This window comes from Tympanuchus pallidicinctus, unplaced genomic scaffold (genome assembly GCF_026119805.1).
Source record: "Tympanuchus pallidicinctus isolate F22 unplaced genomic scaffold, pur_lepc_1.0 scaffold16, whole genome shotgun sequence".
Taxonomy (NCBI): domain Eukaryota; kingdom Metazoa; phylum Chordata; class Aves; order Galliformes; family Phasianidae; genus Tympanuchus; species Tympanuchus pallidicinctus.
In genome coordinates, this window is record NW_026294679.1 from 20,518,788 (window position 1) to 20,533,222 (window position 14,435).

At 42.1% G+C, this 14,435-nt stretch overlaps 1 protein-coding gene across 1 annotated transcript; it reads right to left on the reverse strand.

The window, feature by feature from the left end:
* Positions 1 to 7,222: 7,222 nt before the first annotated feature.
* Positions 7,223 to 9,914, reverse strand: LOC128078220 (dual specificity protein phosphatase 13-like). Its single transcript, XM_052678255.1, has 3 exons — positions 9,702 to 9,914; positions 9,178 to 9,395; positions 7,223 to 8,002 (listed from the first exon to the last, which is right to left on the reverse strand). Exons 1-3 carry the CDS (start codon positions 9,860 to 9,862, stop codon positions 7,803 to 7,805), a joined length of 579 nt encoding a protein of 192 aa, XP_052534215.1. The 5' UTR covers positions 9,863 to 9,914; the 3' UTR covers positions 7,223 to 7,802.
* Between the last annotated feature and the right edge of the window lie 4,521 nt (positions 9,915 to 14,435).

Sequence of the window (14,435 nt, forward strand, 5' to 3'; positions counted from 1 at the left end):
TTGAGCACCTGCCAGTTACACACACCTCCTAGGCCATACAGTCCCCAGTAGACTGTTTGGAAATAGGAGGGCTAATTCAGCCCTGGGTTACACCCCTGCTTTTTTTGAGGGAGTTTCTTCAAGATTTGATTTGCCCCCACCACAGATGTTCCCAACTTGCACAGAAATACACACATGCTGCAAATGAGCTCAGAACAAATGCTGCATAGCTCTGCTGAGATGCTGGAGTTGCCACCTTGCCAATTTGGGTATTCATTTCAGAAATCTGATTAGCATTTTATCTTTGCAGTTCCCATTCCTTTGCAAAACATTGACAGTAGACAGATGCTCTGGGCAAGCAGAGTAGGGCTGAAAGAGTGGGTTGTTTATGAAATATCCCTGTAAAATTAAATAATTCTTTATTTGTTTACTAGCACTGAAGACACAGCACTATTTGTGTTAAGAGAATGTAGGTGGTGATGGGAGATCCTGAGCATGAAAAGAAAGCTTTATTTTATTTATGGCAACATGCTTCTGTAAGTCTAAAGTCTGTGAGGCTAGGATAGAGCTGGGTAGAGAACATGGTGGCAAGTAGGTGCCTCTGGGAGCTGAACATCAGTTGTCTGCAGAGTGGCAAGCCTCTCTTCCCCAGTGTGTCTAACTTCTGTCCCCCAGTCTGTGTAACTTCTTGTACAAGTTGGAATTCCACATTTGTTTCTCTTTTTCTTTGCTGATCCCAATGTAGCAAAGCACATTACCATCTTTTTAAGTCCAGTGCTATTTAAACATTGAGCAACTTTCTCCTGAAGTCAAGTCTTATGACTTTTCATGAATGGAGTGGCCAATGAAATGGGAACGTATTTGAGCACAGTTTTTCTTTCATTTAACCAAATTAGTAAGGAGTAACTGCAAAACCCCACTGTCCCCTAAAAGATGGGAAACAGGTTTGATAGTAGAGCTTTATGTCACATTCCTTTGATCTTTATCTCATATTTAGATTGTCCAACATTACCTCCCATCACTTTGATCTTATATTTCATAAGAATTTACATAGGCGTATACTGCATCTCTGTTCAATATCTAAATCTCGCAGCTGTTTCGGGAACCCTCAGCTTGATGAATTGCTCAGTAATGGAAAACTCTTTGAATAGCATTGCCTTGAGGAAAATGACAGAAGTTAAGCCAGCCCAAGGGGAGCAGATCTGCTTTTTCCAAGAATACAAGGAAGCAAGATTTTCCTGCAGAATAGGAATGAATGTATGTTGTGCTGCTCCTGGCTGCATTGTATAGTGCCAATTGCATTAGTTGGTACTTCTGCCTCACTTGCATCTCAACTTTCCAAGATCCAATTTATGGCAGCTGAGATAAAGTATCCTTCAGGATATTACATTCATCCCTTTCATAAAGCAAGAACCACTTTTTGATATAAGAGATGTGAGTCCAGAAAAAGAGGGGAAACATATGGCTCTAGGCTTTGTAAATGGCCAACTGGCATGTCTATTACGGCTGTTTGCAGCTTTTGGCTCCTTTTCAAACCAGAAAGTAACATTATATATGCTGTGCATTCTTACATACCAATTAAAAAACAAACAAACAAACAAAAAACCCACAACCTTTAGAAAAAAAAAATATATATATATATATTTATATATTTAAATCTGCGTTTTTCAACTGAAATCTCAGTGCCTTTCTTCCCATTCACTAAAATACAGCATCATTCCCATTTATAGTTGCTTTTTTCTCTCGTTTCAGAAGACACCCTCTGGTGATTACAGTAGCCCATGTGTCATCTTTGCCATTGATTTGGGCACAGTTATAGTTACGTGCGTTACTTGCTATCTTTCAGGACACTGCTGTGCTCTCTCCTGCCATGGAGACAATATCTGTAAGTAGGTAGTCAGACTTATCCAAGTGGTTCAGTGAAGTTTAGTTAATGCTTCCGAGGTAATCTGTGATCGCTTAATGAAATTGCTGTGTTGGAGCAATGGTTCACCAGGGGAGGAACTAACCATTAGGCCTTGTGAATGTACTCTGAGGTTGTACAGAAATGCATACCAAGGTGAAAGTCCTCTGCAGGTATTCCATAACGATGACTTTCCTAGCCACAGAACATTCAGTCCACTTTACTTCCCTGTGCAATGTGTAGCAGTCGGTGACATCAAGCCTCCTCTGGCCTTCCTTGTTATGGACTACAAAGCTGCGGAGAATCCTGTATGAAGGTTCATGACAGAAGGCAACTCAGTGTTTCTTATTACCTCATAATGCTACTGTTTGCAGACCCCAGCATCTGCATTTTGAGACTCGTGTAAGAAACAGTAAAGTAATGAAAGAAAGGTAAAAGGTTGTGATTTCTGCAGAAAATGTACACTTTCCTGTCTGGAACTTCTTGTAAATTTACAGGTATACAGACTCCATTTGACTACAGTCAGCGGCCCAAACACCTTGCAAAAATTCAGTCCACAGGGTAGCTCAGGTCGTCCTACAGCTGGTCTTGAGGTGTGATTGTTGCTCAGGTTTTAGCAACCATTTTGCCTCAGGGTGCAACTGTGTGGAGTTCCTTTGCTGGCGTAGTATTAGTCTTGCTAATCTGATTAAGCTTCAGCTGATAAAGCTGCCTGCTTAAAATTCAGTGTGAAGCTGAATTTCTGCAGGACGTTTTACATCTTGGGCCCAGAGTTACTTATTGCGTATCATTTTTAAAAATATTTCACCTTTCAACCTGAAGGGACTTGGCCCGGTGTGCCAGCAATGGCTAACAGACAGATACATACTTAATAATCAATTTATTAACCACTTCAAAGTCCTCCAGGATAAAGGACGCTGTGCAAAGTCAGCCATTCCTACTTTATTATTTATTTATTTCTTATAGTGAAGAGTACATAATGTGTTATAGTACACGGTGTACGATGAATTATATTTAACTCATTTAAAGAGGCTGACTATCATATATCTGATAAAACCATCAGGAAAAGTATGCCTTAAGGAATACAGCTTTAATTCTAGACTGATATTTAATCCAGCTCCTGAGAAACTGCACATAGCTGGTTCCACAGAAACGAGCAGTGACAGCTTGTGGTACTGCTTTTGGGTTTTTTGGTATGAGCTGTGGCACAGTGATGGCAGTACAGAAACAATCCCTGCTTGTTGACTTTGCTTAGCACTGGGATGTGCCCTAATTCCAAATCCTCTCTCTTCCACACTTCCAGAAGATGCCATGAAACCTAACTCTGAAATGTTGTTAATCTTAAACATTGTTGATCTTATTGATGTTAGAATAAAGAAGCTGGCAGAATAAAGAAAACTCCATTGATAGTATGAACAAATTGCAGTTTTGCTGATTGTAGGCTTTGATTCTTTGTAACTTCCCTGTTGCATTAGCAAACCTCTATGTTTTTACTCCTGTTAGCTGGAAGTTCATCTGTTACTTACTACATGTACACACTGTTGTTATCTATACATTTCTTCCCACCATTCATTATTTTATTTTTTTAAATTTTTAGTCCTTGAGGTCTATGTGTTACACATTGCAGCATTTAGGAAATCTTTTTTTAGTCTATAATTTTTAATTTATGGAAATTATTAAAGAGAATTTTATTCTCTTTTTAATTCATTGTAATGTGTTTTGTTTTTCCTTTAATGAGCAGTCCCTTTGCTTTCTTCTATGCTTAGGCTATTTTAAGGCAACTGAGCTTAACAGCGCTAACTAAATAGTTGGACAGCAAGTGTTAATGAGAGCTGCATTTCCTAGCCCTTCAGCCTCAAATAGCACTTACATACAGCCTGTGTAGAGCTCAGGCTGCTCTTCACCCACGTGCTTTGATTCCACCTTGCAGTTTTTGGACTGCAGGAACGCTGGACTCGCTGCATTCCTGGCTGGCTGTCTGACCATCCCCAGGCAGTGGCCCATCGGTAGCCACACATGGGGTGCTGTTGCTGGAGCATTCTCTTCACTTGATGGTCCCCAACAGGTGGCTGTCCCTAATAGTGACGTGCACTTTGACAGGTCCCCCAGCGGGCTGAGTGCTGCCTCCCCTGTGAACGGGAGCACCCACAGAAATAACAGTTCTGCTTTAAGTTTTACCAAAGCAAGTTTTACCAAAAAATAACCACCCCCACAACTTCCCACAGAAGCAGTATTGCTGTGCTTGCCAGCACAGAGTTCTCCCCACAGAAAAAATGTTGGTCAGTGCAGTGGAGACACAGTCTCCAGTGTCTCATGTGATCCAGTTCTAATAATAAACCATTGGGAAATGGGATGGCTCCTGTTAGAGGCGAGTTCAAAATAAAGGCCATGAGAGCAGCAGCTGTTGTGGGTCTCCACACAGACCCATTGAATTCGCTGTCCTTGTGTCTGCCTGTGGCTGTAAGCTGATGCAGACAGAAAATGAGACTGCACAAGTGTGAGATACACCACTTTCTAATGCTCTCCCAGCCTCCAGCTCATGAGCTTCCAGGTCTCATTGGAGTTTCTGTGTATTTCGTAACCCTGAGCAAATTTCTGCTCCACAATTTTTCCCATTAGTCCTCTAATGTTTGTAAACTTCTACCTCCTGCAGCATCCCGGGTAACCTTGCTGTGGATTTTGTCAAGTGCATTCTTTAGAAAAATACTGAATATGTATATATATATATATATATATGACCATATTGAGGAAAGGCCAGCCTAGGCAGGAAGGCCTGTGTGCCTGTTTGTCTCAAGAGGATGAAACACTGACAGTACCTGTGGGATCTTGGGTAAGGAGATCCCTATGGGTGAGCCTGCATGCTCAGGTTAGTTCAGCAGGCACTGAGCTTGCATTCAGGAATCTAAACATCTTCCAGAGTGGGGCCCTCCCTCAATGAGGAGCACCTTTCAGCACCTTCAGTTTTCCTCATCGTACATCCCCTGTTGACATGTGCATATTCCAAACAAAGTGCTGCTGGCGAGGCAGTATTTTTCATTTGTTTGCGATCCTCAGCATAACTCTCCAAACCAAAATTCAAAATGCAATTTTTTTCTGCTGACAGTAGAAAAGGGGAAGTACTAATGTCACATCCCATCACTATGGACAGAGTAAGGGACCAGGGAGAAGGTCTCTTTTCTTCCTATCAAGCCACAGCAGATAGTGTTTTCTGTTTCAAGAGGTTACAGGACTAATTTTACTACTTTTGTTGATGAATCCTTTTCCCTGCGTGGAGCGGGAGCCAACGGTGCACAGAATAAAGGAGCAATGCAGGCAGACAGGAAATATAGGCAACACTACCTTCGCAGATTTAAAACACTTCTGTGACTTGCCAGCGCCCTTGAAAAAGAGTTCCTAAGCAATTTATTCCATCCACTGGGGTATGCCAGTCCTGCTGTACAAAATCACTGCCATATCATTAGTGGCATGGATGCCATACTGGCTTGGCTCCACTCAACACTACTCTGCTCCTTGTGAAACAATGCCCTCATAGGATGAACAGCACGTAAGAGAGCAGGTACTAATCTACAACGGGAGCAGCTTTCACAGCTGTGGCTTTGTGGGACAGATGTTCAGGGGCACACAAAGCATTATCCTGATGGGAGGTTCCATCAATCTTTCTCATATGTGTCTAATTTTGCCCAGCCTAAAGCCATTAAGATGCTTTATTTCACTCACGTGAATTTCAGACTTTTCAGTGACATGTCTTCAAAAGACTTCCAGACTGAAATCTACTGTAATGTGAATGAAGTATAAATTATATTGAAATGTTAACTCATGTAAATCCTATCTCTAATGGAGAACTTCAAAGCAAACCCAGCTCCTCCTCCACTGCTCTGCTGCTTTGTGAGGTATAAAGATTATGTTAGCACTGGTGGGGTTTAAATGCAATTTTCTATTTGATCATTTTTTACATTACAAAGTTTTCTCTTTCTCTTGCCAGTGGAACTCCTTGGCAAGACTTAGGAAAATCTGAACAGACAGTTGAATAAACTTCTGAAAGGATCTTCATGCTTATGTTGCATTCCCATAACCACTAGGCAGAATCAGCATCCATATCTCTTCAAGAGCCTCTTCAAGAATTCAGGGTAATAGGGGTCTGGGAAGGAAGAATTACAATCCACAAGTCACCATTACTTATGCCTTCTAATAATCTTTGCAAGCCTCCTCCAGTAGAAGGGAAATAATGAGACCTGATGCTTCAAATGCAAACAAGCATGCAAAAATGTATTTACTCAATCTGGTAGCGAAAGTTCATAAGGGCAGCTAATCAGTAAATCAAACTAGTAGCAAAGGGCAGAAACAGATTTAATTATTGCTTCATGGTTCACCACAAGGTAACAAGGTAATTTTCAGGTAGAATGGTAGCATGAATTGCAAATGCTGTTCCTGTATTAAAAATCAAGTTGCTTAAGTAACTGATTAACTGGTGATAGGAAAAGTGACAGCCTCAAAACAGCTTAAAACTAACTTGTATCAATTAAGCGTAGCTATTGACTTAAGCTAATTCGGCTCCCTGCTGAATTTAAAAAACAGTAATACAGGATGAATTTGAATCAAATAAAGAGTGTTTAGGCAGGAGGGGATTTGACTTTCTGGGCTTTAGGCTTATTTTTAATTGAAGTTTTGAAATTTGGAATGTAGACAAGACACTGCAGTAAGGAGTCAGCACCCTTATTCAGAGGTGGATGGAAAGTAACACTTGGACTTCCTGAGTCTTTGATGCTTTTTTCCTTCCAAGTTCTGGACTAATCCTTTGAGAAGAAATAAGTCAGACCAGCTTATGTTTCAGCTTAAACTTGGGAAGCTGTAAGGAACTGAGTACAGGCAATGGGGGGCAATGTCTTTGCTCAGGTTCAAGTTGCTGGGGCAAGGGTGCAGTCACTGAGTGTGGTGCTCAGCAGCCTGCTTGCAGATTGAGGGGTAAAGGAGCAGAGGGATGCTGCAAAGTAAGTGCTTTATTAGCTTAAAGCCGAAATTACTCCTTACCAGCTTCTTTCATGGATTTGACATCTCAAAGGCCCTTAGAGCAATCTACATTTATTGTGGGCAAGAGCTTGCAAACACAGGAAAATGTATGCCTGTAGCTCCCTCGTAATGATGAACGCCTAGGTTTCCTACCTGATTAAAACAGAGATGATTCAAAGCCACTTACACAGAACTAATGAGTTTATGCTTACAAAGTATCTTAAAAATCTGTCTTCTTTTTCAATATCCTCAATACACAACATCATATATAGTGCCTTGCTGTCAACATATGTACATAAGAAAAACTTGTGGGTTTGCTGACCCTTAGACCACTTAGAGAGCTGCGCAGAAGTTTATTCCACTGATATGTCAGAGTTCTCTGTGGCAGCATAATATTTAAGAGATCCATAAAAGACAAAGGTGTATGCAGCAGAGCACAAGGGCCAAAGAAATTGTCCTTATCACATCACCAGGCCTGCAATGCAACAAGCTTTTCTGATGAAAACTGTAACCAAACTGAAGAAGATGGTGTTGTTACACTCCTGAGAAAAGGGGACTCAAACATACAGTACTGCTAGATGCAATTATTGAACTTGCCTCTGGCATTAGCACAGATCAAGAACAACTTCAGTCCATCTTCACAGCTCCAGTGGAGCCCTCTGGTATGATCACACTGTGCACAACAGCTCTGTAGCAGGTAGTGCTTAGGGGCTGATTCTGGCAGTGCTCGTCTTGGAGGAAGTCAGCTGCCAGAATGTACCCACTGACAGTTCTGTTGGGTTTTGTTTGTTGTTTTACTTTGATGCATAGCTTTCTTCATTTTGTTTAATATGTACTGATCCTGGGAAGTAGTGTGTGCACAGTGGTTCTCAAAGCTGAAACTCAGAAAAGCATATGCAAAGGTTTTGCCCTTTCAGCAGCCCTTCTTCTGCCGTAGCTGAATGTCCAAATTTCGCAGGTGTTTCAGAAAGCCACGATTGGGTGAAATCCATCGATGCTCCTTCACTGTTTTGATGGCTTCAATCAATGGCAGGTGGTGATTTATCATGAGATATGCTAGGACTAGAGATGCTGACCTGCTTACTCCAACTGCGCAATGTACCAAAATTTTAGCTAGTTTAAAAAAAAAAAAGAAGAAAGGCAAATTATAACCATAAAAGAGGAGCAGTATGGTGGATGAAGTTTTAAACTAAAAGAGAAGGCAACTCTGTCCTGTCTTCTCCAGTTTGGTCACGATTACACAGCAAACAATTTATTTTTTACCCTTCCAATAGACATGAATCATAGAATAGAATTATAAAATCATAGAATCATTAAGGTTGGGTAAGACCACTAAGATCACCTAGTCCAAAAAGAGATGAACTGCTAACTGTTAAGTCTAATTTGCAATTGTTCTATTCACTTGTATGAGCAGTGTTATGAGGTTACAATCTGATTTCAGAAACACTGGTTAGTTAAAAACCAAAGCAATGATGTTGCTCTACTGTGAGCAAGAGGAAAACCAGACCCAGTGCTTTCAGAAAGGCTCACTTAGGTGAAGAAGAATGCTGCAGCCTGGCCTGAAAGGATGGCACTGACACATCAGCCACCAAGAAAGATGACTGGCCTAGCATCATTAAGTAATAAGTCGATTTGTTGTGGCTGTATTTCTCTTTGTGAGAAAGAGCTCCATCAATGCCAGTTTACTCATGCTAAGGAACAGTCTTTTATGTAATACATGCATATTAGTGTTTTATAGCACCAGTGCCAAGACGCTCAGTCTCCTCTGCAACACACTGTAAATTCCCCTGGGTAAAGGTGAATCTCCTCCCTGGGAGCACAGCCCTGCAGGCCTTGTTCTCACAGGAAGATCGTTCACAGTGTGTGAGCCTCTTCACATGGGTGGTGGCTTAAGAAATCAGAATTGTCATCTTCCTATTCATTTATTATGACAAATACAGTTGCCACGAGAGGGTGTCAAAAGACTAGACCAGATAAGATTGCTTCCATATCAGATACATGTTTTATTCTTCTCTGTGAACAGGTCTTTCCCTCCTGATATTTCTCTCTTCTTTCTAACTCCTTTCCTCTCTACTCTGCCTCTCTCAGCCACTGTTCGTCCTTCTCTCACATCAACTTTTCACTCTTTCTTGCTGTTTTGGAGCCAAGCTGCAGCTATTCACCTGCACAGCCATGCAGGTACAGGCAGTAGGCTACGTACTGACCTGTGCACCAGTGAGCTCGTGGGCCTGACTGGTTATGAAAAGCTGCCAACACACATACAAATGTGAACAATGATCATTCTATACCTCCTGGTGTGTTCAGGGCTTTGTGGATAAATTCTGCTGCCGAGAAAAAGAACTGGCTTATGTCAAAGCTGGGGAGGTCATGTGCTGGCACACCATAATAATCAATGGTAGCTCCATAGAAGTCCTGGCCTCCGTGGCTGTACACTGTGCCGTGGGCAGCATTTAAAACGTGGGTAACACCCATCTTCCACAAAACAAATCTGTTGTGAGCTGTTACTCTAAGAGGAAGACCAACATAAACAAATTAAGATTGGTACAGAGATACTCACAGGGCAGGAACAGCACAGCGATTGCATCTCTTACTCAACATAAACCAGTGCACAATTTCCAAGGAATAAACGAGAACTAAGTATCAAATCCGTCATAAAATTATATCAGAAACTGCAGTCTGCACTGTAAATGACATCAGTCAGCAAAACTATGAGCTGCCTACTGCCACATCAATAAGGGGCACTAATATGCCGGAGAAGCATAATGTAAAGCAATGGCATTAAAGCTCAGTCATTCTGTGCAACTGTACTTACAGGTCTCCCAAGAAGAGATTAGGCCACACTTCATCAACATGGTTACAAGAAGGCCGCCCAGTGTTGAGGAGCTGCTCCAGCTCCTTAAGTGAGGGGATGTCTTCCATGCATGTCCCAGGCCCTGGAGAGCCCAAGGGACCCAATGCTTCCCCCCCAGACATATGAGAGCTGGGGAAATGACCTGCTCCCAGCAGCTAGAGACAGCGTGCTGGGCACTGGAGTGCCGCCAGCAGCCACAGCAGTCACAAGGTGGCTGGGAGATGGGCTGGAGCAGGTGCTGACAGCAGCTCCCGCCACTGCCCCCATACTGTAACATCCTCGAGCCTCCTCCCTAGGGCTGGCTGTCATGCTGGGCCTAATTGTGCCTTGCTGGTTTCAGTCTGCTCCCTGCAGTTCGTCTCCCTAGATCTTCAGCCCCCAGCCCATAGGATGTCATGATGGCCCTTAGTGATGTCCCTAATGCAGCAGTGGCAGCCAGTGAGGCCTGACTGTTCATTATACAGCCATAAAAGTCCTCATAAAGGAAAAACGGCAACTTGTCTGATGCAAGATGCAGGGCAAGTATCTAACAGTAAGTCAGAGGTACTTAAAAGTATAACTGCTAAAGGGCTAGGACTGCACCATCATGTTCTACCTATACAATCACCAGGAGACTAAAATAGATTATGAGGTCTTGCCTATCATCAATAACCAAGAAAAGTCTATTTCTTGAATCTACTATTTGTTTTTTTCTTCCATCAAGTAAAAGAACATGAACCTAGCTGTATGTTACACGTCTATTCTTTTCTACTGCAGTTACTGCTTCCTCCAGTCTGTTACTACAATACACTTGCTCTCTTCCACTGTTGAAGAAGTTTTGGTGGGATTTTCCCTCCAGGTGTAAACTTTTGCCTAGGTAGCCTTGGTTTTCCACAGCTTTACTTCCTTTGTGGCCCTTTTAAAGCTACTCAGGGTGGATGTAAAAAGCAACAAGCATGAAGACTCTCAATAAGAGAGAAGCTAGCTTTATCTGCAGCAGGGGCTTTCCAAGGTACCAAGCATTCAGACACCCTCCTGCCTGCTAGGACAGCAGACAACTCTAACCCAAACATTTGCAATTATATGTGATGTTAAAAATAGCTTCTGTTCCAGCTGAAATTAATGCATGATTAGTAGCACCTGAAGAAGGCATACTTTTAATTGGTGGACTATGCCTTTGTGATTACTTTGTAGGTAGTGCTTGGTGCAGTGATCAGGGTCAAACGTTCCCTGGCTAATAATGTAAGAGGTGGCAACCATGAATCTTGGTAGCAGCCAAGAAGGGCTGTATGAGCACACAGCACGGCATTGCCAGGAAAACATGTGCTGGTCAAAACCAGGGTGCTCATGGATACTTTTCTATTTTAACTGTTGCTGTCAACCCAACTTAATGCCAACCTGTGGCAACTTTGTCTCTCCCATGAAAACTGGGAACAGAATCTTTTCACCTATTTGAAAGAAGAAAAAGATTTACGGTGAAAATGCATCAGCACAGAAGCTTGGCTAGCATAAACAAACCTGGCTGTATAGGTACACCCACCTCCACTTTCAAAGGATCAACTACTCTCCCTCCTGTGCCTGCTTTCAGGATTTGTGTTTTGGGATGGTTAATTGTTGAAGAAGAATTCAACTAATTGAGTTGTGGTACATTTAGTTCAATTCTAAGTGACACAGGATTTTCTGGTGTTCTACAACACTAATGTGCCTGTAATCCATGGCAAATTTTGTCTGCTTTAGCACATAGTGTTCACTTTCTTGGCTTTTGCTCTGAAAAGTTCATCTTCTGCTTTAAAAAATAAGTTGATTAGTACTTAGCAATTCAGTTCATTTTTCTTCCATGGTGTGAATAAGAAAGTTAAAGAGAAAACAGATGCTTGAAAGTTCACATAACTGATTTGATGTGTTTCAATACACATACTGAGATCACAAACATGATATGGCAAGATTTGGTCTGTAGAGAGAAGAGATCTCCAGAAAGAAGAAAAAAGTGATGTAGATCAAGTAGCACTTCTAGTTAAAGGTCCTTCCTTATTCTTTTCTGTATTCTTTGCTTGAGGAGAATTTTCCTAAGCAGTTCATTCTCTCTACATTTGAGGCCTCCATTTCCTGCATATGGTCTTGACATTTATTGGAGATTGATTATTTCAAATGACTGAAAGTGAACACTATTATTTAATGGCAAAGACTGTTTGAAAAGAAAAACAGCATTACATTCGTACATCTTTTTCCTTTCCTCATAATAAATTGCAATCGGAACTGGTTGGGAAATTTCAATAAAAATTCCCTTTCTTTTTGTGATTAAATATCATCCTGAATATTGGATCAATGTACCTGTGTAAACTGAATAAATAATTTTCAATCTGAAGATGAACCCAGTATAATTAAATATTCTAAAGATTTTTTTCTTGGCAATCTGCAGTAGTTCTAAAAATTTCAATAGCACATCATTTGTCATAAATTCTCAGACTGACATATAGGCATTGGCACTGCCTGTCAAACTGAGATCAACATAGCATGGGGTGACATAACTCACAGTGATAGAATGAGGTCTATTGGAAATTTCTGCTAAATAAAGCACATATCTAGATAATTCACTTTTTAAAAAGCATCGAGTGCTAGCAAAAAAAAGTAGTTATCAGTTTTGAAGTACAGTGGCTCAACAGATATTTGGTCATTTTGGAACTATCAGTTAGGCATTGAAACTCAGTGGAAGAAAAATGGCACTGGCAGTGACTATTTCAGATAGATGGGGCAGGGCTCTCTCCTTTGCTGCGGATGCCACAGGGCTGATGCAGACCAGGCCAGCAGCCAAGCACAGAGTCATCCCTGCAAGGCAGGGCCAGCCTGCATACATCTCTCTCTTCAACTTTTATGGCTGACACAGCACTCTTGACCAGGGACTTGCTGCATGAACATCTGTTGCTGATATCTTTGGGTCCTGTGTACTTAATATATACGTACACACAGAGATCATTTTCCAACTTTAAAACCTGGAGTCTGAATTCAGGGAGTTGCATGGCTGTAGGTTCATGCTGGTCTTGTAAACTGAGATAAGAAGCTTTAGGCTTCTAATTTTTCATTTCTTATTGCAAATGAGCTGGGTACGGAGTAAGCAAAATTGCTTATTAACAGGTTATCTTCAGGTCTGCTGCATTTTCGCTTATTTCCCAGATCATACCTTTATGCAGTACAGTTTGTCACTGGCATGTTTGGACTTTTCAGTTTTTCATCTGATGCAGGTGAAGGAAAAAAGGGGACCATTGTGAGGACTGAAACAGCCCTTAATTCCTGCACTACCTGCAGAAGCAACCAGGTCTTGGCAAAGAAAGTGGAAGGTCACCTCTAACTCCAGCACTTCTTTGAGAAGCTATGCTTTGTATGGTGTAAAATATAAAAGCTGGATGGAACAGACTGCTCAGATAAGCACCTTCAAACCAGCATTGGCGCATGAATAATGAGCAGGGTGGTTTCTATTCTGCCTGTCCAGTTTCATCTATGTGGAATAGATACACTCCGTTACAACTGAGCATACAGTCCTGTCTAGCTGCACCAGGCTGCCCATTGACTCGTCAACTTGATGTAGCTGTGAAGCATTTTGAAATGCAAAATTTCCTTTGTTTGTTTCACTGTAGTTGCATGTGCATCAGGATTGCAAAAGATCCCTTTTTCCTCTGAAGAAAGAGAACAAGACTAAATTCTCTGAAAGGCTTAGCTCATTAACTTAATGGAGTGACACTGGCGCCGGTGTTTTTTATTTCAATGGGAGCAACAATTCAGGAGACTTCTATGGGACTTCACTATAATTACATCAATCCAGAAATTTCTGAATGTTCTTCAGACTGCATGATGATGCTGCAAAAGGCTGAAAGCTAAATGTCAGCTGATAGACAAAATAAATGTATTTCTGCAGTCACTTGGGTCTAATTTGTCTGCCCCCTACAATCCCCTCCATTTGTATTATTTATAGGCTGTGGAGCACCGGAGTTGCCTGGAGGTTCCATCAGCCACTTGTCCTGCTCGCCTCTGTGCTGGGGATCACCTTGGACAGATGACTGCGTGCTATCAGCCTGCTGCTGGCATTCAGATTTGTATTTTTTTTTTCTACAGCCATCAAAAAGAATAATGGCACAACTGAAGAGAGGAATGTTTTGTAATGGTGTGATATGGAAACAGAGCTTTATAAGGGCTCTGCTATTTTTTTCTACATGCATACCTTTGAATGAGGGACAGGGGTATTGCCCTGGCAATGCACGTTTTTGTTGACGGTGGGTTTTGTTTTATTGCAGTTTTTTAAAGTGATGTGCGGTTAACTCTGTGTCCATAAGTTTAATAAAATTAGAGACAATTCTGTTCAGCGTGAGAAACTCCCCCAGCTTTCCCCCATCCAGGTCGTACCAAGGTACTCCAAATGATGGCCAAATAGCCAGTACTGGGAAAAACAAACGACGCTGTATTTCCATAGAGCATGCTGTACCCCCACCACAGTTCGGACAGGCTCTGCTGCCATCTCGATGAGCAACAACCCCTGCTTCTCTGCGGCTGTTCTCAGATGGGCTGTGGGGCATCCCCTAGGAAACACACCACCAACCGCCCGCGGTGGCTGATCCCGCACCTCGCCGGGTTTCGGAACGGCCACTCAGAACCGCCACCCGGCAGCATCACACCGCAGAACGCGAACGCGCAGCCCGCCGCACCGCCCCGCCCCTTCCGCCGCCC

Coding starts and splice junctions, on each gene's coding strand:
- LOC128078220 (XM_052678255.1), bottom strand. CDS start 9,862: ATGTCTGGGGGGGAAGCATTGGGTCCCTTGGGCTCTCCAGGGCCTGGG. Junction 9,396..9,701: donor AATCTCTTCTTGGGAGACCT/GTAAGTACAGTT, acceptor TCTTCCTCTTAG/AGTAACAGCTCACAACAGAT. Junction 8,003..9,177: donor AGCCCTGAACACACCAGGAG/GTATAGAATGAT, acceptor TTTTTAAACTAG/CTAAAATTTTGGTACATTGC.